At 46.6% G+C, this 25,170-nt stretch overlaps 1 protein-coding gene across 1 annotated transcript; it reads right to left on the bottom strand.

Moving 5' to 3' along the window:
* Positions 1-782: 782 nt before the first annotated feature.
* RPS27A (ribosomal protein S27a) lies at positions 783-19,088 on the bottom strand. Its single transcript, XM_068131119.2, has 5 exons — positions 18,869-19,088; positions 18,529-18,583; positions 16,870-16,955; positions 14,418-14,549; positions 783-992 (listed from the first exon to the last, which is right to left on the bottom strand). The coding sequence occupies exons 1-5, from the start codon at positions 18,914-18,916 to the stop codon at positions 843-845; spliced, it is 471 nt and encodes a 156-aa protein (XP_067987220.1). The 5' UTR covers positions 18,917-19,088; the 3' UTR covers positions 783-842.
* Positions 19,089-25,170: the final 6,082 nt, after the last annotated feature.

Genomic DNA, 25,170 nt, shown 5'->3' on the forward strand with positions numbered 1-25,170 from the left:
ATTACCCACCCAGAATATCGTTGCGATCGGTTCAACCATTTTTGCGGTACCTGGGAACGGACAGACGGACATTTGATGAATTATAGTAAGATGAAAAGTGATTTTTTCAGATGAAAAATGATTGTGGAAGTTTGGCCTTGAGTTGACCTTTGACCTCAAATAGTTGGTTTCCCAATTTAGTGACTCGATGTGCAAATGCTGTTAAATTTAAGGCAATCTGATTTAAAATGGCGATTTTAGAAATTTGACCTCCAGATGACCTTTGACCTCAAAATCAATAGGATTCTCTATTGTGAGGACCTATACTTTTGGTGAAGTTTCGTGACGATCGGTTTAGAATTGTGACAAGTTGCCAGTGCCAGCACAGGATTCCAAATGGGGTATGAATGTAGGTAGGGATGCAAAAAATACAAATGGCATCTTCTGTCATCGAGCTGGCAAGCAACAATTCGCATTTATTGCCACATCTGATTCAATTCAATACTCTAATGGTGGTGACGTGCCCCGTTTGAAACTCTTTGTTCGATATATGTGACTTTTAGTGTCGAGGGTCCGTAATAAAAATTTGTATTGTCAAGGCCAGTGCTTAATTTCAAATTAATAGTAGGATAATCATCGAAGCATAAAGAAAAACAACAAATTGCTTTCAGAAAAGTCTTCACTCTTTATAAAGGTGTGGACATTTCACTCTAATCTCACCAATCATAATCAAATCCCATAATTATAAAACACATCATGCCAAACGCAGACCTTCTCCCAATAAGAAGCCAGAAACAACAAAATCCAGGGCAGCAACGGATACTGAGTCGCCTTTATTGTTTCAGATATTTCGTACAGGCATTTCACTTGTCTTCAGGCTTGTTGAAGACGTACGTGAGGCAGCACTTTCCACAGTACTGTCGATTGTAATGACTTGCCATGAAGATGCCGGCTCCGCATTCCTCCGAGGGGCATTCACGACGCAGGCGCGTTATCTTGCCGTTTTCATCCACCTGAGAGGACGAAAATGGAATATAATTTTGACTTTACACACGACTTTCACCAAAACCCTCAAACCCTGTAACACGAGTGACTGAGCACAATAACTTCCTCGTCCAGGTGTAAAATGGAGCAATATTCACAAATAACTCTGGGGTATTTAAAAGTAAATATTGAACCCCGGCATTTCACAACGTTCGTGAAGTTTAACCATGCTGTGAGAATAACTGAAGTGAAGAAGCTTTCATTGGCACTTCGTCACACTCTGAAAAAGCTGAACATTCCTTATGGCTCCATTTTGCCACCATGGCGACTTCTCTTTCACTTTGTACTGTACATGGATATCCGATAGAAGGAACAAACGTCCACTCCCCCACCACTTCCAATTAAATGAGACACCGTACAAGGACAAAATCAGAAATCAGGAAAACTACAAAAAATTTAAAAAATCGGGGCAAGACCTCCGACACTCACCTGGTAGAACAAACAGTTTATTCCACCGATTGAGGGTATTTTAAACCAATTTCAATGGTTGCTAGGAGACAGGGCAGCATGTAGAATCATACTAACATAATCACAAGACTTTAAACAAAGAAAGAAAAAAATACCCATTTTGGGGGGGAAAAATACCAACCCCCCCCCCCCCCCCAACTCCTTTTACCTCCAAAGACCCCAATTTTTCTAATGCCTTGACCAAACATTGGTACATCATGGGTGATAAAGGTTGTGGTGAAGTTTCATTGAAATCGAGTGTGTAGTTTCTGAGAAGAAAGCAAATACATATTTTGGGGGGAAACCCTCCACCCATAGACCCCCAAAGGGGCAGATTTTTTTAATGCCGTGAACAAACTTTGGTGCATCACGGGTGGTGAAGGTTGTGGTCAAGTTTCATCGAAATCGTGTGTGTAGTTTCTGAGAAGAAAGCAAATACCTATTTTGGGGGGGGTCAAACCTGGACTCACTTTGACCCCCCGTATACCCCCATAGACTTTGATTTTCTTAGTGCCGTGAACAAACTTTGGTACATCACGGGTGATGAAGGTGGTGGTCAAGTTTCATCAAAATCGTGTGTAGTTTGAGAGGAAAAAGCAAATTCCTATTTTGGGGGGGTCAAACCTTGATCCACTTTGCCCCCGGTAAACCCCCTTAGACCCCGATTTTTTTAAATGCCGTGAACAAACTTTAGTCACAACACAACAAATATCATTTGTGCCAAATTTGGTCGCAATCCCATCAGCGGTTTCGGAGAAGAAGTTGCAAGTGTTTACGGACGGACGCACTGACAAACGAGCCATCACATAAGCTCCCCTGAACTTCGTTCCAGGTGAGCTAATGATGCGAATGCGTTGATGGAAAGGCCTCGCCAATGTTTGATGTCAACCCACTGTTAAGTTTGATCTCGATTTAAGGGTGTAGTATTGGTGAACAGGTGATTTTTTTTTTTTTTTTAGCTGAACAGTTTCCTTATAGTCTTATAAACAAGAATCATGCTATTAGAGGTCATAGAAGTACCCCTAATTATTGTTATCTTTACACGCAATTTACAAGAAATATAATACAGTGGAACCTTGACTTACGAGTTTAATTCGTTCTGTGACCGAGCTCGTAACTCAAATTGCTCGTTTCTCAAATCAAATTTCCCCATTAAAATGCATTGAAATGCTATTAATCCGTTCCAGCCCGCCAAAAACCACACCAATTTTTTTTTAAATATACAGTATATATAAAAATATCTCGCGCTTTATATTTCACCTGTATGCAGCATACAAGTTGGCAGGATGGCCTGGACTGGAGGTATGCACACTTGACTCTAAAGTCTAAACTGTCCAGCCTGGGTTTGAATCCCGACCCAGCTATAACCTGTCATGGGTGAATCACAGGCAGGGTGATTCATCAATGTGTGTACCGCTAAACTGGGCGCCCCGTTTGCGTCCCATTAGTTGTTGGATGTTAAGGATCTCACCGTGTTTTCCACAAAGAGAAGGCGAGCTATCGCCGGCACTCTGAACAAGTTGTGGCCTGGCATGCTCTTCTCCTCTGCCGTTATATACGTCCTCCTCGGCATCTTTTTCCAGAAGAGCCCTGTCTCGTCACAGTTGAAGATTTGCTGGGGGATGTATCGTTCGGCTTCTATCAGTTCGGCAAAAGTTATAATAAAATCTTCAGCTGCCTTCACATCCGCCTCACCAAGTCGACAACACGCACACCTCGCTCATGTTTTTCGACGATTGCGTGTTTTATAGCCAAGCTCATCATCCTCTTCTTCTTCTCAGCACTGCACTTGGCACTCACTTTCTTAGGCCCCATGGTTAAAACTAAGAAATTTTCCAAAATAACCAAAATGCGAAAACAAAAATGCAGCGATATACGGCAGAGATACTGTACTTGCACGGCAAGATAACCACGTGACCGGAACCCACCTGGTGGCGGCTGGCGTAAACTCAAAATAACCAACATGCGAAAACAAAAATGCAGCGATATACGGCAGAGATACTGTACTTGCACGGCAAGATAACCACGTGACCGGGTGGCGAAAGCTCGTAACTCAGATCTCGGCTCGCATCTCAAAGCAATAAACCGCCCGAGCGACGGCTCGTATCTCGAAAAACTCGTAAGTTGGGGCACTCGTAAGTCAAGGTTCCACTGTATTTTGCATGAAATTTGTTATAACTTTAATTTGCATCATTCTTTTGAGCTGAAATTTGGACAGGATATTCAGAATATCACTTCCTTTAAAATGGTGAAGGCTTTTGTTTATGGGAGTAGCCATTGTGGATTTATTGAAGGACAACCAAGTTTTATCTGGTAATTGGCATAATTAGCTAATTAGTGAACATTTGACATAATTTCACAAAATCCTCTCATCAGGTAGTAGAGTAACATGTATAATACATGTACCAAGTTTTGTGTGAAAAGAATGATAGGTGACATAGAAGATAGAAGTAGAAATGTGTTCTTTGTTTTTCCTTGTTTTTTATTGACGGTCTAATTTATGCCAATTATATGCATGTCATATGACAAAGAAGCGTTGAAACTGGTCAGCGTTAAAGCCAAGATTATATCTTTCAAGAAAAACTGAAAATTAGATATTAACTTGACTTTGTTTTTGTGTAAAGGCCTCTCAAAGATACCTATGTAGTTTTCTCAATTTTTCACCAGTACTACACCCTTAAGGTCACATGAAAAATTAACGGTCACATGAGGGAGTGCGCAGAGGCGAACGAGAGATAAGTAGAAGAGACATCAGATGCTTGCAACTCAGGTTACAGTCTGCAAAATGATTTTCAAAGGGCCCATGCCCTTTGACCTTTTGAACCCAAAATGTACTAATTTCATCTTTCTATTACAATCTACACTTGCTCCAGGTTTGGTTGAAATCTCTTCAGTTGTTCACAAGTTATTTTGGTGACAAAAGAACGATAAAGGATGGACGAACAGAATGACAACCCAAAAATGTAATAGACTCTGACCTTCAGCTGCGGAGGCATTAAAAAAAAAAAACACGAAAACAAAGTACGAGCAATTAATGTGCAATCATTCATAATTAATTAATTACCATGCTGTTCATGAGAAACCACACCTGCACTGAGAACATGTTGCTGTTTTATAAAATAATTTTCCTCTTCACATCTCAGAAACTAAATTTAATCCAATACTGTGAGTATTTTATTGCCCTGGTGGTGTTGGGCTGGTGTTGGGCTAGCGGCTAGGGTGCCGGCTTAGGATCCTAGGATCCTGGGTTCGAATCTCGGTCGATCGCCGAATTAATGCCAGGGGGGTTGACTCAGCCTGTCATCCTTCCGAGGTCGGCTAATTGAGTACCAGTTCACTGGTAATTCCCTGTTTGTCGTTGAAGGCGGCAAAAAGGGTTGGCGTCAGGAAGGGCATCCGGCCGTAAAACATTGCTTCAAAAAGGGGACCAAAAAAACAACAACTACCACGGTCCCCGAAAAGGCCAACCCCCGCTTTGCGGGGAAAAATGGCCTCTAAACGGTGGGTTTTTTTTTTTTTTACTGTGAGTATTGGGTGTTGGGCTAGCTAGCGGCTAGGGTGCCGGCTTAGGATTCCTAGGATCCTGCGTTCGAATCCCGGTCGATCGCCGAATTAACGCCAGGGGGGTTGACTCAGCCTGTCATCCTTCTGAGGTCGGCTAATTGAGTACCAGTTCACTGGTAATTCCCTGTTTGTCGTTAAAGGCGGCAAAAAGGGTTGGCGTCAGGAAGGGCATCCGGCCGTAAAACATTGCTTCAAAAAGGGGACCAAAAAACAACAACAACCACGGTTCTCGAAAAAGGCCAACCCCCGCTTTGCGGGGAAAAATGGCCTCGAAAGGTGGGGTTTTTTTTGTTTTTTTTACTGTGAGTATGATATGCCATGTGTGTCAATATGGATATATTTGCGCTTTTACCTGGGAGTCAATAAATGGGTGTTTATTGCCATTCTCAAATCTTAGTGATTACATTTGGTATTTCAAAGCTAAGCTGATGCTAAAAATTCTCAAGAATGTGCAAAATCTGTGTGCTGTGGCTAAAGAAGTTTGCGGCTTTCAGATCCCGTCGCAAACACCATAAACCGGTCGATATAAAGCGCAATGTGTACATGCATGGAATGGAGAGAGAGAGAGAGAGAGAGAGAGAGAGAGAGAGAGAGAGAGAGAGAGAGAGAGAGAGAGAGAGAGAGCACCTTTAGAGGCCATTTTTCCCTGCAGGGCAGGGGTTGGCCTTTTTCGGGCACCATGGTCCCCTTTTTGGAGCAATGTTTTATGGCCGGATGCACCTTCCTACCACCAACCCTGTTCGTCGCCTCTTGCGACACACAAGGAATTACCAGTGAACTGGTACTCAATTTGCCGACCTCAGAAGGATGACAGGCTGAGTCAACTCCCTGGTGTTAATTCAGCGATAGACCGGGATTTGAACCCAGGATCCTCGGATCCCAAGCCAGCACCCTAACCCATGGAATGGAGACGGACCACATATCCTGGAAAGATTGTACTGCGGCATCAAACCCTGGTTGTTGGGCTAGCGGCTAGGGTGCCGGCTTAGGATCCTAGGATCCTGGGTTCGAATCCCGGTCGATCGCTGAATTAACGCCAGGGGGGTTGACTCAGCCTGTCATCCTTCCGAGGTCGGCAAATTGAGTACCAGTTCACTGGTAATTCCCTGTTTGTCGTTAAAGGCGGCAAAAAGGGTTGGCGGCAGGAAGGGCATCCGGCCGTAAAACATTGCTTCAAAAAGGGGACCGAAAAACAACAACAACCACGGTTCCCGAAAAAGGCCAACCCCCGCTTTGCGGAGAAAAATGGCCTCTAAAGGTGGTTATATATATTGTTGCGGATATGGGATTTGCATCCATCCATATCCGCTTGTAAATATTCCCCTATTTCCTCAATACTTCCCAACTATCCCCAATCCCCCATTCCCTAGTCCCATTTTCTGTAAACAACACTCTGTAGACCCGACCTCCCCCTATTTCCCCCATTAAATGTTGTGCCCAGGTTCACCGCATCTCATGTAAGACAACTATAGGACATCTTGCTAGTTATTCTTAGTCTATGTCAGTTAAGGACTCGTTTCCATTAATTCTGACCCTTCGTTGCACCAGAATGTGATTGTATGGCACCGTTAGGAAGTTTAGGACCTCCCGATACCTCCCCGCAGCTCTTCCTCACGGTTCAGCAACAACAACAACAGCGACGGCAGCGGCGGGCGCGGGAAGTGCGCGTCCTCACTCCGGCTTGGTTGGTAGGGGGTGTTGGGAGGGCATCAGGCCTTCCCAACGAGCCGCCATCGAACATGTGCTCGACGGGGTTACCAAATAGGGGCTCCCTGTCAGCTCGTCAAGGGAGGAGCCCGGTAACCCCCGCACCCAATGGAAGCGGCGGACCGGCCCCAGTGGGGCGGAGCCAACCAGCCGAGGGCGTGTCACTCCCCGCTGAGCATGCGCAGGGAGAGGGAGGTGACGTCAGATGCGCGCTGAGCTTGGAGCAAGCAAGACCACCTCCGAGCGCTGTGAGGCCTCCCCGCATCTTCTGGACTGGACCGTGCTTTATCCTGTCCCCGAGCCAAGGTGCACCTTGTGCCATCGAACTACCTGTCCCTCCCTGCCATCAATCCCTGTGTAAGTCAGCCTTGTTCCGTTTGTCTGTGGTCTGTCCGGGAATAGATAAGATTGTATTTAAGTGCCCATCTCTTCTGTGTCTTTTACCTCACTCTGCCGTGTAATCTACCCCCTTTTCTCCACCACTGTAATTATACCCTCCTCCGGAGGTCTTGAGAACTGTACCCCTTGCGTCGTTTCCTCTTTCCCAGTCGTCGCGTCCTTTCCATCATTGATTTGGCATAGCGCGATTTGGTCAACGTCTGGGTGGAATCGGGGTCTAGTCGGGGAATAACTGTTCGGTCGCGGCAATACCACCGCTCGGTAAATAACATCTAAACCGCATCCGTAACAATTGGTGTCAGGAGTGGGATACGGACCCGAAGCGCGCTTAACGCGCTCAAAATTATAAGTCACCGAAATTTGATTTTGTTTTACAAAAAACCCGAATTTTGAAAGTCGCGCTATGGGAGATCAAGACGGCTGGGTTCCGGTAGAGGAGAGTGAGGCAGGGTCGATCCAGGACCAAATTGAGGGACATGAGGAGAGCGAAGCAGTGAGGGCGGCAGGTTCGCAAAATGGCGTCCTCACGCACGAGGTTACGGGCGCGCAAAATGGCGCCTCGCAGATGGCTACGGCGACCGCGCCCGCGACCGAAGCAGCGCCGCTGGTGGATTTGAACCTTTTCTTAATACAAATGAAGGCCCTTACGGCCCAGAATAGCGAACAATTGGAACAAAGAATGGGCAAGCAATTAAGGGAGGACATGGGGGCCAATAGCCAATGGTTAGAACAAAGGATGGGGTCCAATAGCGAGAAATTGAGGGAGGACATGGGGGCCCAGATCGGAGGATTAGGGAGTAGAATAGAGGGATTAGACAATAGATTAGGGGAAATACAGGAGGGGTTAACGGGGGTAGAAAACAGAATGGCCGCTCAAGAGAATCAAATGGAAGGATGAAAAAGGGGTTAGAGGGGTTAGAAAACAGTATGGAAGGCAAATTGAGGGACATGAGGGACCAAGCGGAAAGGGAAGTTAAAAAAATGGGGCAGCAGATAGAGGGGGTCAGAATGGGGGTAGAAACTAAATTGGATGCTCACAGGGAGGAAATGGAGCAGATGAGGGTGGCATCTGGGCAGGAGATGCAAGTGATGGGAGAGGAGATCAGAAGAGGTGTGAGTGAGGTCGGAGGAGTGCGCGAGGAGGTGAGGCACTGTAAGGAGCGCATGGAGGAGGTGAGAAAGGGGACTGTAAAATTGCAAGGTGGTATAAAGGAGTTTATGCTGGGAGTAGAACAACTGACAGTGGGACAAAAGGAGTTGGGGGACCGGGTAAAGAAGAACACAGCGGTAATAGGAGGGTTAAAAGCGACACAAAACGACCTAAAAAATGACTTGATAGCGACACAGAGGCAATGTCAGATGGTACGTGAGGGACTGACAACGAGGTTGGACGAGGTGACAGAGGTAATGGAGACGAAGGACCGGCAGGTGAGGACGCACATAGAAACGGTCAAGGTGGCCTTAGAGGACGAGCTTGAGGAGACGCACCGGGAAATAAAAGAGGTGAAGCAGAAATTAGAAGAAGTGGAAGAAGGGGTAAGCGAAATTAAGAAGTGACGGAGAGGGGATAAGAAAGAGATCAAAGAGGAAGTAAAAGAATTGGTCCAAAGTCTGTGTTCGGATCGTGATGATGTGCTCATTAACCGGATGAGGGATTCGCAGGTGATGGAGGAGAAGCGAAGAGAAAGAGGACCCGGTGTAAGTGGTGACCAATATGGTCGTGCGTATGATGCGCCAGGTGATTTAATAAGCTTGGGGGTCGAGATGGACCCGGGTGTTCGTGAGAGGCCGTTGGTGAAGTGTGTGACAGGTCTGGTGTGCGAAAAAGGAGGTGTGTGAGAAAGTCCGACTCTGGGGTGCATGAGGAAAGAGTGCGCTGTCAAAAGTAAGTAAGAATGCACACCTGTGGTGAGTGTTACAGAGGGTGTAACGGGAGAGTGTGCGCGAGAAAGGTGTGTAACGGACAGGTGCATGGGGAAAGAGTGCGCTGTCAAAAGTAAGGAAGAATGCACGCCTGTGGTGAGTGTTACAGAGGGTGTGACGGGAGAGTGTGCGCAAGAGTGTGCGCGAGAAAGGTGTGTAACGGACAGGTGCATGAGGAAAGAGTGCGCTGTCGAGAGTAAGGGTGAGTGCGCTGTCCAGAGTGGAGGTGGAGTAGTAAGAGTGACACGGAGCGTGAGTTGGTTGTGACAGGTGAGCAAGGATGTACACCTGGAATGGAAGGATGCACACCTGGAATGGTAGAACGTCTGTGGGAATGCACACTTGAGTTGGTCGTGAGGCACGTGGTTGGGTGTGCGAGTGAGAGCACACCTGTGATTGTCACAGAGGAGGTGACCGAGGAGGGGGCGCGAAGAGGTGTGTTGGTGAGGTGTGCGAGCGACGAATGTGTGCCAAGGTGTTCGGTGGTCAGGTGTGTGACCAAGTCTGTGAGCGGAATGAGTGTACCTGGGTGTGTAAGAGAGGGTGCAATGACCAAGAGCAGGGAGACGGCTGGATGTGTGAGCAAGGGACGGGCTGCGGGGTGTAAGCATGCAGGTGAGGCATCGACGGTAACCGGGTTAGCGGTTAGAGCGACTTATAGCCGAATCGGGCCCTCGGTGCGTGCCGGGCTTCGCGTGCCGCGAGAACCAGCGGGGATCCGAGCCACGGCGGGTTCGAAAGGACCGCCGTACGCGATCCACGCTGGGCCTCGCTTTGAACGGCCGCGTCCGTGCTCCACTAGGCGGAGCGGGCAGCCCGATAGGAAGGGTCGTCATGGCGACCACTTTTTGTTGAGGCATTCCGGCAGGTCGAGATCGGGCCATGGGATGGCTCCGTGCCGAGATGCTGCGTGGGACCTCGGCCCGGGTAAACCTCCTTCCCTGCACCGAATGCGGGACGTATCCAGCCGCTGGCACCAAACAACCCGCATTCATGGCTTGGCTGTACGAAGCCGAGCTTTAGAAGTGAATTGGCGCACCGAGAGGCATTAGTAAGTAGACTGTAATGACGAGGATAGTGTTTTGGCCCCGAAATTAGAAAAACAAAATTTGATGATTGGCAAAGGATTGGCAGTAATGATTGGCAGATGATGGGTAGTGATTGGCAAATTTTTGATTTGTTGAAATTTGATGTGCAAAATTGGTAGTGGGAGATGCCCGATGTGGTGGGATGGCAACTCTGTCATCCCTCACAAAAGGGGGGCAAATGCACTAGTTTATGGGGTTGATGGCAGTGAAAACTAGCCCGGGTGGGTTAGGATATCGTGTGTAGGGATCTAGCGAAGATGACATTAGGTGACGTTAAGATTAGTTAGTGACAATGATACCTGTAGTGGGGACGCAGGTAGATTAGAGTGGATTATAATGACGTGGTATGTGCTTAGTTTAAAGGGAAGACGGGGAGCACTAGGTTAGCAGGGCAACAGGTAGATGAGATGATGCTGTGTGAGAACTGGACAGGTGTGTGGAGCAGTGTATGAGTAGTGAGTGTTGTGGATCAGCGCGAATGCGCTTGGGGGAGAGAAGGGTGCAGGCGGCACCAAGTATGAGAGCACAGGTGTGCAAGTACAGGTGTGTGGAATATATGGAGCAGAGAATGAGTGGTGTGGAGAGAGTTAGAGTAAGTGGTACGGAGTGGTGTGCATGGTGCGAAGGTGTGGATGGGGGAAGAGTGGACCCCTTTTCACGAGTACCCAGGGAGGGTAGTTTAAAGAATAGTTAGAAGGTATAGGTAAATTGTGGTTGGATATTGGCATTTGTGGTGCGGTTGCAGAATGGTATTGTGGATGGGTGCATTGGTGTGGTGAAATTGGCTGGTCGTGTGGCCTGTTAGTATGAGTGTGAATGGTTGGGCACTCCGCCACTGTTAGATGTCGGCCAGGTGAGGCCGCAGGTGGGCTCCGGGAGCCGTTAGTGTCAGTGGGTGCCTGAGGATCCCGGGTGTGGATCGGGCAGCCCGTGCCAGAGAGGGCACTGAGGGGGTGAGAGTGCGAGAGGGCCTTCCCCAGTTAGTTAGGTTAGGGTGGGGAGCAGGTGAGCTCGGTAGGCAACAACAGTGGTGGAGGTGTGCAGGTGGGCGGACCAGCTGGGAGCGTCACACGACCCAGCCACCGAAATTGTGCGGGGGCACCGAGTGTTGAATCGGGGAGTGAGACCCAAATTGATGGTGTGCACCACAGATGGTCAATGGGATTTTGGTTCTTCGAACCACATGGAGTAATGAGGGCCAATGGTTTGGCAGGAGAAAGACCCCGGGTAATGTAAAGTTGTTAAAGTCATTCAGGAAATAGTTAGGATTGATGAACCTGTCGCGCCATACGCAGCCACTTACCTGAGGTGATGATGATGACTCCACACCTGTGTTTTCTTTGTTTTGTGTTGCAGGAAATGAGAATTGCTGTTTGGATTTGTGAGACGCATCACGATGTGGATAAGACATTGGGGTGATTCCATCTCTCCCTCCTTAGGAGGGACTGATGATGAATTGGTGATGGCAGATTTTGATGTTGAGTTGGAGATGGCAGATTTTGATGAGAGTTGGAAATGGCAAATTTGATTGGTTAGGAGGGAGAGAAGACGAATTTGGTTTATGGGAGGAACGGGGAAGACAGTAGGGACGTTTGTTGATGTGTAAAGTAGATGTTTATGGGTAGTGTTGTGTTTTGTGGATACAGTAAGGGGTAAGGGAGGGGCAATGTAGGTTACCTGGTGGGGGGGGGGGGGCGTACGGTAGGAACGTACCTGTCTCACCTGGTTCCCATGTGCCCCCAGTGTGCATTACCTTGGATTGCGTGCACTTTTGCGCCCTTACCACCTTACTCACTTGTCTTCTTTTGTCTCCCACCTCCGAGGATCTGGCTTTGGGGCAGAGAGAGAGGAGAGAGAGGTGCTGGCTCCGCAGTTGTGGACCTGTACTTCCGCTGCTTGCTGCCTGGATCGATACACCATATGGACCGCAATTTTTGTGGCCGCCCACAATGGACCGCAGTTCTTTTGCGGTCAAGCACCACCCGTGGATGGACCTCTGGGTCAACGTGGCACCTATGCCATACAGGTGAACCACTTTTAGTTGGCCCCCTGACGGCCACAATTAAGAAATGGACGCGGTTGGCGCCTTTCTTTATTTCTAAAGAAGCCAGAAGGCCAAGTGCACTCCATGAAGGCAAGACCAGCGGCAGAACATCGGCCGGCTGCGACACCACCGGTAACCATGGACACTTAATTGTGCATTTTTATGAACACTTTATTGGTGCACCGGATGGTGCTGACTGTGCGTAATGGGGTGGTGCTTTTGGTGCTTGGACGGGGTGCTCTGCACATTATTAAAGGCCGTAGGGCCACAGGGCACTCGTGGGTTGGTGTATCGATGCTGGCATGCGTGCTCTCTCTATGCATAACATCTGCATGTGTTCCTCAAAGAACAGGTCCTGGATCGTAGTGTAAATATCAGTGTTGTATAAATAATGCTCCCTACCGGCTGTATGTTTAGTTTGAGGATGCTTTCCGCGATTCGGTTATCCTGTGGGTGTGTTTCTGTTAGGAGAAGGGTGCAACGTCGCAGGGGGACATATTTACTCATTTGTGAACATCTGTAAAACTGTCGCACTCAGGGTTGAGTTAATAGTAGAGGGAACTACGTCTGAGTGCCACACTAAAGTAGGTAAAAATTTATCGGGTCGGGACGCCCCGAGGTAGAGAAGGGTGCAATGTTGCGGATATGGGATTTGCATCCATCCATATCCGCTTGTAAATATTCCCCTATTTCCTCAATACTTCCCAACTATCCCCAATCCCCCATTCCCTAGTCCCATTTTCTGGAAACAACACTCTGTAGACCCGACCTCCCCCTATTTCCCCCATTAAATGTCGTGCCCAGGTTCACCGCATCTCATGTAAGACAACTATAGGACATCTTGCTAGTTATTCTTAGTCTATGTCAGTTCAGGACTCGTTTCCATTAATTCTGACCCTTCGTTGCACCAGAATGTGATTGTATGGCACCGTTAGGAAGTTTAGGACCTCCCGATACCTCCCCGCAGCTCTTCCTCACGGTTCAGCAACAACAACAACAACAACAGCGACGGGCGCGGGAAGTGCGCGTCCTCACTCCGGCTTGGTTGGTAGGGGGTGTTGGGAGGGCATCAGGCCTTCCCAACGAGCCGCCATCGAACATGTGCTCGACGGGGTTACCAAATAGGGGCTCCCTGTCAGCTCCTCGTCAAGGGAGGAGCCCGGTAACCCCCGCACCCAATGGAAGCGGCGGACCGGCCCCAGTGGGGCGGAGCCAACCAGCCGAGGGCATGTCACTCCCCGCTGAGCATGCGCAGGGAGAGGGAGGTGACGTCAGATGCGCGCTGAGCTTGGAGAAAGCAAGACCACCTCCGAGCGCTGTGAGGCCTCCCCGCATCTTCTGGACTGGACCGTGCTTTATCCTGTCCCCGAGCCAAGGTGCACCTTGTGCCATCGAACTACCTGTCCCTCCCTGCCATCAATCCCTGTGTAAGTCAGCCTTGTTCCGTTTGTCTGTGGTCTGTCCGGGAATAGATAAGATTGTATTTAAGTGCCCATCTCTTCTGTGTCTTTTACCTCACTCTGCCGTGTTATCTACCCCCTTTTCTCCACCACTGTAATTATACCCTCCTCCGGAGGTCTTGAGAACTGTACCCCTTGCGTCGTTTCCTCTTTCCCAGTCGTCGCGTCCTTTCCATCATTGATTTGGCATAGCGCGATTTGGTCAACGTCTGGGTGGAATCGGGGTCTAGTCGGGGAATAACTGTTCGGTCGCGGCAATACCACCGCTCGGTAAATAACATCTAAACCGCGTCCGTAACAATATATATATATCAAACAAATTATTTATTTGATCAGACGTTATACCCCATCTGACAATCTCTTCCAATGTTGTTAAACCAGCACCAGAGCTTTCCTCAACGTTTTACCTGCAGAGCTCATTCGTCATGTAAAATCAACCACAAGGTGTACAAAACGGAAAAGGCGTCAACCGCATGCTCTGCCTCAGATAGTCTTTACGTGGTCATGGTGTGCACCAGAGTTCTGAATCCTTGTTAAAACAGGAGGTTAACATTTATACTTCAATTCATTGCCAATTGCATATAGTTAATGGGTTTACAACTTCATTTATTTAATTAAATACCAGACAGTTTAAAGCAAAGACAAATGGCAAGTGAAGTGTGACAAAGCCAAGATTGTCCAAATAATTAAAGTGGAAAATAAAGCCATTATTCCGACCATGAGGTGAGGCCTTGCTTTACTGCTTAGGCAAGCATGACACACCTTGTAGTACTTGAGGACAGAGAGCTTGACCTTCTTCCGCTTATGCTTGTTTTTCTTGGGAGTCGTGTAAGATTTCTTCTTCCTCTTCTTGGCACCACCACGAAGCCTCAGCACTAGATGTAGAGTGGACTCCTGCAAGGAAAAAGAACAATATTTAGATTCAAATTCTTATTCACTTGACATGATCAGCAGCAAACTACTGCTGCATGATAAGTGTACGAGGAACCATTTACAGAAGGTAGAGGAAGAATACACTTCAGCCAGCACAAACACACCAGCATGTTGGGGCTATGTATGTATTACATATTCAGCTGCAGTAAGGGAATACAATGGGTAAAGGAAAGACTGAGGGGAATGGGAGATGAGGTTGTAGGTAAGGAAAATGGATAAGGGGAGGGGGAAATATGGGATATATGAGGGCAGCAGGGCAAGTTCTGCCATTTTGGCATAAGCAATATGTAGAATGTAGATAGCCCCCGTGTAAATATTGATGAATGAAACTTTGTAACAACCTTGAGATATTTAACCCATATAAGCAAACAACAAGAAAACCTGGAAGATAAAACAAATAAAACCAGTATACAAGTGAATAAACCCATATTAAAAACATTCAAAACCAGTATTAAAATAAAATTGAACCCATAAGAAAACTAGAACGGCACTTGGTGGAGCGCATACCGACGCCAGGCTGAACAGTTTATGTTTTGTATCCCACTGATAGGCCGGATCTGGATTCGGACCTGAACCAAATCTAATCAGCTTGTTCTTGTCACCCAACCAGCCCATCCACCAAGTTTTGTCACAACTCATCCATAACTTTTTGAGATATCGTGCTATACATCATTTGGCCCTATCTCTCAATGGTGAAGAATCACTTTTTAAAATATAAAAAACATTCACATATCAGACTCATATCGGATTCGCATCTTCACCGCATCATGTGGAGGACCGATTCACATATCGGATTCGTATCTTCACCAAAACTGAATCGATTCGTCATTGTCACACACCAAACCGGTCCTCCACAAAGTGTCATCCGAATCCGTCCACAATTTTTTGAGATATCGTGCTGTATATCGTTTTTAGCCTCATCTCTCAATGCTAAAGGTTCGCTCAAAAATTATCGGATCCGGGGATCTTCACCAAAATCGAATCATTTTGTCCTTATCACATTCCCAACCTCTCCAAATCTTGGCTGAATCCATCCACAACTTTATGAGATATCCTGCTCCCAAACAAACAGACAGAGACAGGGGTGAAAACATCACCTCCGTCCACCTTCAGTGGCAGACGTAAAAATCATAATCATAGTCCTGGAGGGAGGGAGTGGGGGGGACCCCAATTCTCTCTATGTGAATGTGTAATGTATCATATAGCACCACGCGGTGGAAGCCTGTATTTCAAGTCGGAATAAAATATGCCACAGACATCATAAAAGGGAGAATTAACCTGTCCATGAGTACTGGTTATTTGCTAGTTGAATGAATGAATGATCGTTTTAAGGCCATTTTCCCCGCTAGAGCGGGAGTTAGCCTTGCGGGCCCCATGACAATCATGGTTCCCTGTTTGAGGCAATGTTTTATGGCCGGATGCCCTTCCTGACACCAACCCTTGGTCACGCTCTTAGGATGCGCAGGGATACGGTGTACCTATTCTAAATCGGGGTACACACCGTGATCATTCATCCCAGCAAGCTGGTACTCAATTTGCCGACCTCGGAAGGATGACAGGCTGAGTCAACCCCCCTGGTGTTAATTCAGCGATCGACCGGGATTCGAACCCAGCATCCTCGGATCCCAAGCCGGCACCCTAACCGCTAAGCCAACACCAGGCCCAGGTGACGTAATCAAAGGTAAAGTGGTCTCAGCACACGATGGATAATGGCCACACATCTCGCTTCAGACTCGGCAGAAAGTGAATTTGACTGACTTTTCTGATGAAGAATCCTGATAGTAAAAATCATTTTTTAAAAATTTAAAAAAACTATCAGCAGCAAAACTATCTTCGAGATGATGTAGCAGGTTATGTGGGTAATCAAATCGCCATTTTTTTGGTGGGTGGGGCCAATCGAGCAAAAGAGGACACCAAAATACAATACCACCTTCCTTCCAATCTTTTTTTTTTTTTCCAAAAAAAAGAACGATTAAATGTGAAGTGAAGCCATATGTATTAATTAAACCAAACATGATGTCTGTGTCTGTGGCCTTTTAAAGTTGAAAATTTCACAAAGTCATTTTGTAGGTTATTCTGTTATCATTTGATGCTCATTTTGTCACCGTGATAATCAACTTCAATAAGTTATTCAATTTCAATAATGGTTATTTGCTAGTTATGGGAAAATAAAACCCATATTTAAAACATTAAATACAAAAATCCCATACTCCTTTGTACTTTCTCAGTAATTGCACTGCAGTACAATTTTATAATGAAACAACCCTCATTGCGGTCAAACCTTCTGAATGTTGTAATCAGAAAGTGTGCGTCCATCCTCAAGCTGCTTGCCAGCGAATATTAAACGCTGCTGATCAGGGGGAATTCCTGCAGCACAAGCCAAAGGAGCAATCAACTTGTGGATACGACACAAAACACACAGGGATGCTCATTCATCTTTACAAAATAAACCAGAAACATTTCATCTACAGTGAATAGATCATTGTTGAAAAACCGGAACAAACTCAATGCCGTCTCTGGCTTCTTTATTTACACAAAGAACAAAGTCAACAACATCCCAGCTGGAAAATTGGTGAGAACGAGTCAGTTAGCAGCTACATTTGTGGTTACAAGTGGTGCACATCAAAAGCACACGGTGAGTGACCAGCAATCTTGAGGTCACTACCCCCCAAGCTCAGGGGCTGTCTGAAGTCAGGTGAGGTGTTGTCTCATTTCATGTATGTTTTCATGTGTGTGCGCAACCCACTGCACAGCTGGATATTTAACAATTGCACTTCTCCTCCTCCTCCTCTTCTTCACCTTCCCTTCATAAGGAGTGGGGCTCAATGGTACCAAGCTTCTGCCCTGCCTTGACCACGATACTCCTCCACTCCCCTTAATTAATCACACATGGTGCACATTTACATGTATGAAAATCCAGCCAGGCCACACATGGTAAACTAGAACGGCACTCAGTAGAGAGCATACCTCCACCTGGTTGGCCGTGTCTCTCAATGGTGAAGAATTACTTTAAAATTTTAATAATTCTCATATCCGAATGCATATTCAGATCTTCACCAAAATCGAATCGATTCTTCCTCGTCAGATACCCAACCTCTCCACCAAGTTTCGTCCAAATCCGTCCACAACTTTTTGAGATATCCCGCAATGTATCGTTTTTGGCCTCATCTCCCAATGGTGAAGAATCCCTTTAAAAAATTTAATAATTCTCATATCCGAATCCATATTCAGATCTTCACCAAAATCGAATCGATTCTTCCTCGTCAGACACCCATCCGATCCACCAAGTTTCGTCCAAATCCGTCCACAACTTCTTGAGATATCGTGCTATGTATCGTTTTGGCCCTATCTCCCAATGGTGAGGAATCACTTGAAAAATTATAGTAGCCGGATCCGAATCCAGATCCAGATCCAGATCTTCACCAAAATATAATAATTTCGTCCATGTCACATACGCTACATCTCTGCCAAATTTCGTCCGAATCCGTCCACAACTTTTTGAGATTATTGTTCACAGACAGACAGGGGTGAAAACAACCTCCATCCACCTTTGGTGGCGGAGGTAATGAGTGCTCGTTGGTTGTTCTTGTAGGGTGAACTAGACCTCAGTCTGTCCGGTCTAATTTGGGATATGGGAACAAATATCGTCCATGATCACAGAGAGGTGCAGACACACTGTCGGTCTATTGAATGTGCAATAACATTTCTGTGCCAGAATTTGCATTTTTATCGTGTGGTGATGGTGCGTGTGCAGACTGTGGCTGCTGGTTGCATCATTTATTGTGGGGGGCAGTTGTGCCCCCCCCCCCCCCCATTACCAGTCAGGTGGTACTCATTTTGCCGACCTCAGAAGGATGACAGGCTGAGCCAACCCACCTGACCTGGTGTTACCTTTGTACTCAAAAGGATCTCATCATCGGAAACGTTGAATCAAGTTTACCTTCTTTGTCTTGAATCTTTGCCTTCACATTTTCGATTGTATCTGAGGGTTCGACCTGTAGAAGAAGAGCAAAACAACCACAGCTTTAATCCGCACAACCGTCACAACCAAACAGCCGTGTAACGTTACAGGGGCCGTTAACCCCAGCTAGGCCCGATACCCGACAGGCAAAGCTTTTAGGCCTATAATACAAATGTCAATTCGACCGACATTCGTGACGAAACTGAAACAATGGGCCCCTTATAATGTGAGGAGATGCTAGTCTTATAACCCCAAAGGAAAAGCCAACATTCCTGGGGTGCGATGGGATCACAACTCGGCCACGTGTTTCCTTCCCTACCTCCAAAGTGATGGTTTTACCAGTCAAGGTTTTCACAAAGATCTGCATCTTGACACCTCGTCTTTTTGCCTCAGAGGGCAAACGGCGACGAGACTAGACGTTCAAATCCTCACGAGCGACGTTTCTCACACGCGCCAGGACCCTACAACCATCAAAAGCAAAGAAAATGGCGGAAAAGGAAGATGGAGCTGGGCTGGAAGCTTGGTCCGGAAATACCGTCATGAAGGAAAAAAAAAACGTAAACGGTGTTATTAATTGATTTAGAAACACGAACGTTATTTAATCAAAATGTCGATATTTCTAAACCCGAAGATTCATTTTACGAAGCGATTTAATTTGTTCTGTCACGTGACGTTGCCCAGGAAACGCGTGACTGTTTCAAACATGGCGCTTCGAGGACTGGTTTTCTCTTTCTTAACATATTCTATTAAAACACTTTTATGTCATTAAAATTATAGTTTTTTTGTTTTATTCTTATTAAAATAGATTAATTAGAGTTATTTCATTACACATATCAAATTTCACCAAACATTCTCACCCTATGACTCTGAGCGGTGTATTTTGATACGTAGCTTGTTACTAATCCTCAAAATTATGTACGTTGAAAAGAGCACAAAATAACTAATTATTTGTCACTTTCAAATATATAATTAGTTATAATGTTAGTATCTCCATAACGATGGCTTCTCTTCTCTCGTTAATGGTCGGACACATGATATTCTCTACAGGAAACGCCGTACGGGGTGGGGGTGGGGTGTGTGCACTGGGTGTGTCCACTGATCTGCATAGTATAGATCGATCCGCTATTCCGCTTTGAACGCATGTGTCCCTCCGCCGCTGGCAGCCCTATTTCGTCCGCCGTAACCGGGGCCGGGGTGCTTCCAAGCACAGCGACAAGCCGACAATGTGTGTTGCAAATTGCAATGGAATTGCCGTAAATGTTCGATCGCTCGGTCACCTTCCTATTTTTTAACTAAAGGAAAGGTAACTTCCTTTTGCATTCTTTACATTTCATTATGACTTTGTACCTGAGAGTTTATCCCACCTGAAGACCGGGCCAAACTGACATCAAACACCTTGGTTCTTCGCACGTGTTTTGATCCTTTCGAAATACCTTTTTTTCAATCACGTGTCTTTGTGCCGTCAGACACGAGTGTATTTCTATTCCAAGACCCTAATTGTGAACTAAGTGCTCCTAACATCATCATCCCCGGGTTGTACTCTCACAATCCTCTGATCCTTATTCTTGAACCCAAGGGATGTTTCGGTAATGACACCCTCAATGCACATCGGTGGTAACCGTGGTAACCATGGTCACCAACCATTCACACGTGTCCCTCTTGCGGGTCACCTGCTCTGCACATGACTTGAGCATCACCTGCTCAAACACCTGAGCAAAAAATGTTGTATTGAAATGCCAATTTTCCTTATCTTCACGACATCATTGGTGTTTCACCAATTTATGTTTGCTTTCTGGAAAATGACATAACGTAGAAAGCTGATTGATATATAGTCCAAGCTCATGGAAGAGCGAATACACTGAATGGATCACGGATTAGGATGTAACAGGACAAAAAGAGGATGCAAGGTCATGCTTTTGGATTGGAGATGATCTGAAATAGTGGTGAACAACTGTCTTGAAGACCTGGAGGAAAGAATGACATTGTGGAGAATATGGAAGCTGGTTCCACTGGTGGAAGAAAAGGGGAAAAATATGTGGAGGTGCGCAGTGATCCTGCATTTAGGTAGTTTCACCAGAAGGGGGGTGATGGTGGACCATGTGTGCCCTGCAGAAACCTGAGGAGGTGGCAAAGCACAGAAAGAGCAAGCAGCAAGATGACACTTCTTGCTCCACCCCCCTGAGTTAATACTTGGTGGAAGCACCTTTGACAGCAATTACAGCTGTGAGTCTGTTAGGATAGGTCTCTACCAACTTTGTGCACCTTGATTGGGCAATATTTGCCCATTCGTTTGTGCAAAACTGTTCAAGCTCAGTCAAGTTAGGTGGGGAGCGTTGATGGACAGCAATCTTCAAGTCATGCCACAGATTTTCGATTGGATTTATGTCGGGGCTCTGACTGGGCCACACTGGTCGAGGCTCTTTGTCATACTGAAAGGTGAACTTCCGTCCCAATTTCAGCTTTCTTGCAGATGGAAGCAGGTTTTCCTCGAGAATTTTCTGTATTTTGCTCCATCCATTTTCCCTTCTATCCTGACAAGTGCCCCAGTCCCTGCTGATGAGAAACATCTCCATAACATGATGCTCCCCCACCATGCTTCACAGTAGGGATGTTGTTCTTTGGGTGATGTGCTGTGTTGGGTTTACGCCAAACGTAACATTTTGCATCTAGGCCAAAAAGTTCCATCTTGGTTTCTTCAGACGACGAAACTTATTGTCCCATGGCTTCAGAATATCCGGAGTGGTTTTTTGCATATCTCCCATGGGACTCAAGGTGGCTTTTTTGAGTAATGGCTTCCTTCTTGCCACCCTACCATACAGGCCAGACTTGTGGAGTGCTTGGGATATTGTTGTCACATACACACAGTGACCAGTCTTTGCCATAAAGGCTTGTCGCTCTTTCAAAGTTCCCATTTGCCTCTTGGTGGCCTCTATGATCAGTCTCCTTCTTGCTTGGCCATCCAGTTTGGGGGGACGGCCTGTTCTCCTTGGCTCCTTGGTGCTCATGGTTTTAATAGCCAAAGCCTTTTTTATGAACAAAAAAAGGTTTAAAAAACATCAAAACATCAAACTATAAATCAAAGTCATAATCAAAACCAAATAAATCAAGAACAATAATCAAACAATAAATAAATCCACAACAAACAAGTCAATAACAATAGATCAAACCAATAAACAATAATAAATATAATCAAAAGTCCACCAAAATATCAAAGTTCGCTTTTTCCTGCATTTAGCACCCCTCTCCCCCTCCGCCCCCCTCCCCACTCATCCCGCCCCCAGCAGGGGGTCCAGGGCTGGGACCCAGGCGGCGTCCTCGCGGAGAGCGGGATCGGGAGTGGGCGGGAGGAGGCGCATGCTGCCATTTATCAATTTCCGCATCCAAAGTCACTTGAGGGTCGGGGCAGCTCGTTCTCGCCTCCTTGAGGTCCGTCTCCCGAACACTCAGGCGTTTCGCCTTATAAATGGGCCAGGGGCCTTCCTTCACCAGGGCCTTCCCCTTATTGCGGCCCTTTCTCCCACGTTTCTTCATCTCCCAGCCCCCTGAGTCTTTGTCCTCATAGTCCGAGGAGGACACGTTATCCTCCCCTCCTCCCCTCGAGGGCTCGGCCTCCACTGATTGTGGATCGATTGTGGATAGTTTTGTATTTTTAATTAATTTTATGAAATTTGTTTTTCACTTGGAAGTTGTGGGTTACTTAAATCTGACTTTTTCCACCTTTATTTACATATCGTAACCGGGTTACGATATGTAAATAAAGGTGGAAAAAGTCAGATTTAATGCATTTTAATTCCAGAGTATAAGGCAACAAAAGGTGAAAATTTTTAAAGGGGGTGTAGACATTCTATAAGCACTGTGTATGTATTTTTGTGGTTGCAGGAATCGGCCCTGAAGGTAATTGCAACCAACATATAGGTCCCTCAGTTAGTTATCTCCATAGTATAAGTCCAGAGTCGTCCCTTCCCCTTGTACAGGGGGTTGATTATGGTAGTATGCATTGGTGGGAGGTTAGAGAGGTTCCCTCCGCCCCCTCCCACACCCCCTCTCCCCATTTTTCTCACCATTTCATAACACCAGTCACAAATTCCTTACGAACTCCATGCGCTGTGCTGGACCGGTGCCAGCAAATTTAAATATTGCGCCAAATCCCGGTTTGAATCATGCGCCAAAACTCAACTGCTATTTACTTAATTCCACCATAATCTTCCTCCAAACGCAATAATGATCACACAACACTTATCATTTATTAGAATACATTTTTATTCACGCTTGGTTTTATTTTTCACATTAGTTTACATTGTATTAAGACATAATACTCGTACATGCTTTTTTATTGCTCCACGACTTGAAAATACCACGCCTGAATAACCACGACTTCGCCTCAACCACACGGCTTACTCACATTCCCCCATCATCATCTAACAGCATCACAGACGCCCGCCGCCAACTTGGGAGCACGCTGAAGAGGTGCAGGGAACAGCGGCAGTGGTAAACGACACTCTCCCTCTTCAGACATAATTAAAGACCAGAACATGGAGGCACTAATTGGCTACTCGTTCGCTGTTTGCTTGCAAAAGCAATTAGAGCTCCCAGTGTTCACTTCCTCGCCTGTGAGCGTCACGAGATGCTGGCCCAATGGCCCATGTTAATTGAGGAGAACGCGGCGAGTGGCACAGTCGGACGAAGTGAGCTAGAGTCGTGATGGCGGTTTCGCGTGGACGGGGATAATCCTGGGAAAGCAGAGATGCACCAATCGGCAACAGTTTTCACGCGAAGAGCCTTTCTTAATCCGAGTGCAAGCCCTGCCATCACCAGGCGATTATATAAGCACCTCGAGCAGTGTCTTGGAGTGTGGTTTTGGCTTGGTGCTCGTCCGGTCCTGTGCTTCATCCATGGTGCTTCGAGGGTGGAAGATCTGGGCTCGATTGGTGGCTCTCACATTTGGCGGGTTGGAGCCGGAGCATTGGGCAAACGAAGCGGATGCTGTGCAAATGGCATGTTAGGGCGAAGCCAAGCCACACATACACATTCTTTATAACTGTCACACATTAAGCACACCTCACATTCTTTTCCCGTCCCTTTCTCTGTATCATCCCACTTTGGATGCACAGAGCATCAACAATTAGGGGCTTTGTCGCAGCCATACTTCCCCAGAGTGGCCACCACTGATACGCACATCTCCACAGTTTCCTCATGCATTCACACACCTCATGCACCTTAGACACCGAGTATTACTCCTCTTAACCCCCTCCCTTAGCGTTTGGGTACTAGGGGCACAACGGCCCCTCCCGTTGCACCAAGAAGCTGATTATACCTTGTTCTTTCTTTTTCTTTCTGCACCTGTCTCTCTTCTACGGATGGTCTGATTGAGTGCCCTTGTATTGTGTTTAGCCAGTAGGTAAGGCATAGGGATAAGCTATGCTCCTCGTCCATTTTTTTCCTGTAAATCACTGCAGCCTCTCACTATCTCTCTCCGAAAGGACCATCTAGCCACCCCCCCATCTACTTTCTTAACAATCCACGTGAGGAGATTCAGTCATTCAAACTCCTGGATCTCACTATCAGTCATGATCTTTCTTGGGTAAATCACATCTCAAAGTTGGCCTCCAAAGCCAGCTGCCGACTGGCCATCCTCCGTCGTACAAAGTCCCTCCTTGGCACACCTGAACTTCTATCCAACTACAAGGCTTTCATCTGTACAATGAACCTGAGTCTATGGGCTTATCACTTCGCCATCACAGACATGTTGGTGGTCTATGTCATTTACCGCTTTCTGGTATTGCACCCTCTGCTCATTTCATGCTTTGTCATCACAACCTGTCTCCCCTTCACCTCCCCCCCCCCCCCTCCACTCCTCCCTTCCCCCCGCCTCCGCCCCCCCCCCCCCACGTTTCTGCAGAGCTCACATGGTCCAGCATCAGCCATCTTGACTTTTGGTGAAACTACATACAGGATCACTCCTCACCCTCCACTCATGTGTTCCTCTTTTTTCACACCTGTGGAACCAACTTCCATATCCTCTTCAATCTCATCCTTCCCTCAGGGGTCTTCAAGACAGCTGCTCACCACCATCTCAAACCAAAACCAGGATAATTTCTACCCTTGTTAACCCCGCCAAAATCCCTCCTAATTTCCATTTTCCTCTAAATTTCTAAAATTCCAGAAAATCTCAAATTACTTTCCACTTTGACCTTATGGGATATTATATGTAGATCAGTGACAAAAATAAATCTCAATTAAATCCACTCTAAATTCAGGCTGTAACACACCAAAATGTGAAAATGTCAAGGGGTGGGAATCTGGCTGTTGTAGTAGGAAGTGGGTGGGAAATGCAGGAAGTACTGGGTGAGTGGAAGGAGGCATTTGAGAAACATGGGCTGAAGATGAGCATGGAGAAGATGGAGATGATGTGGGTCGGGCAGCAGAGCAAATAAATGAATATCAGTTTCGAGGGGAAGACTATCAGTCAGAGAAATGGGTTAGAGTATCTGGGGGGAACAGTGACCGGGGATGGTAAGTCAGAGGTAGAGGTGCGGAGAAGGATTCAGGTGGGTGTGAATGTGTGGAGGATGGTGGAGGGTGTAATGGTAGATAGAAAAATTTCAAGGAGATTGAAAGGAA

This window comes from Myxine glutinosa, chromosome 11 (genome assembly GCF_964187855.1).
Source record: "Myxine glutinosa chromosome 11, kmMyxGlut1.1, whole genome shotgun sequence".
In the NCBI taxonomy this organism is placed as follows: domain Eukaryota; kingdom Metazoa; phylum Chordata; class Myxini; order Myxiniformes; family Myxinidae; genus Myxine; species Myxine glutinosa.

Bases quoted from the DNA above. Each gene is read 5' to 3' on its own strand.
- RPS27A (XM_068131119.2), bottom strand. From the start codon at position 18,916: ATGCAGATCTTTGTGAAAACCTTGACTGGTAAAACCATCACTTTGGAG. The intron at 18,584-18,868 runs GTAGGGAAGGAA...CTTCTTCTACAG, and splicing joins GTAAAACCATCACTTTGGAG to GTCGAACCCTCAGATACAAT. The intron at 16,956-18,528 runs GTAAACTTGATT...CTTGTGCTGCAG, and splicing joins AAAGATTCAAGACAAAGAAG to GAATTCCCCCTGATCAGCAG.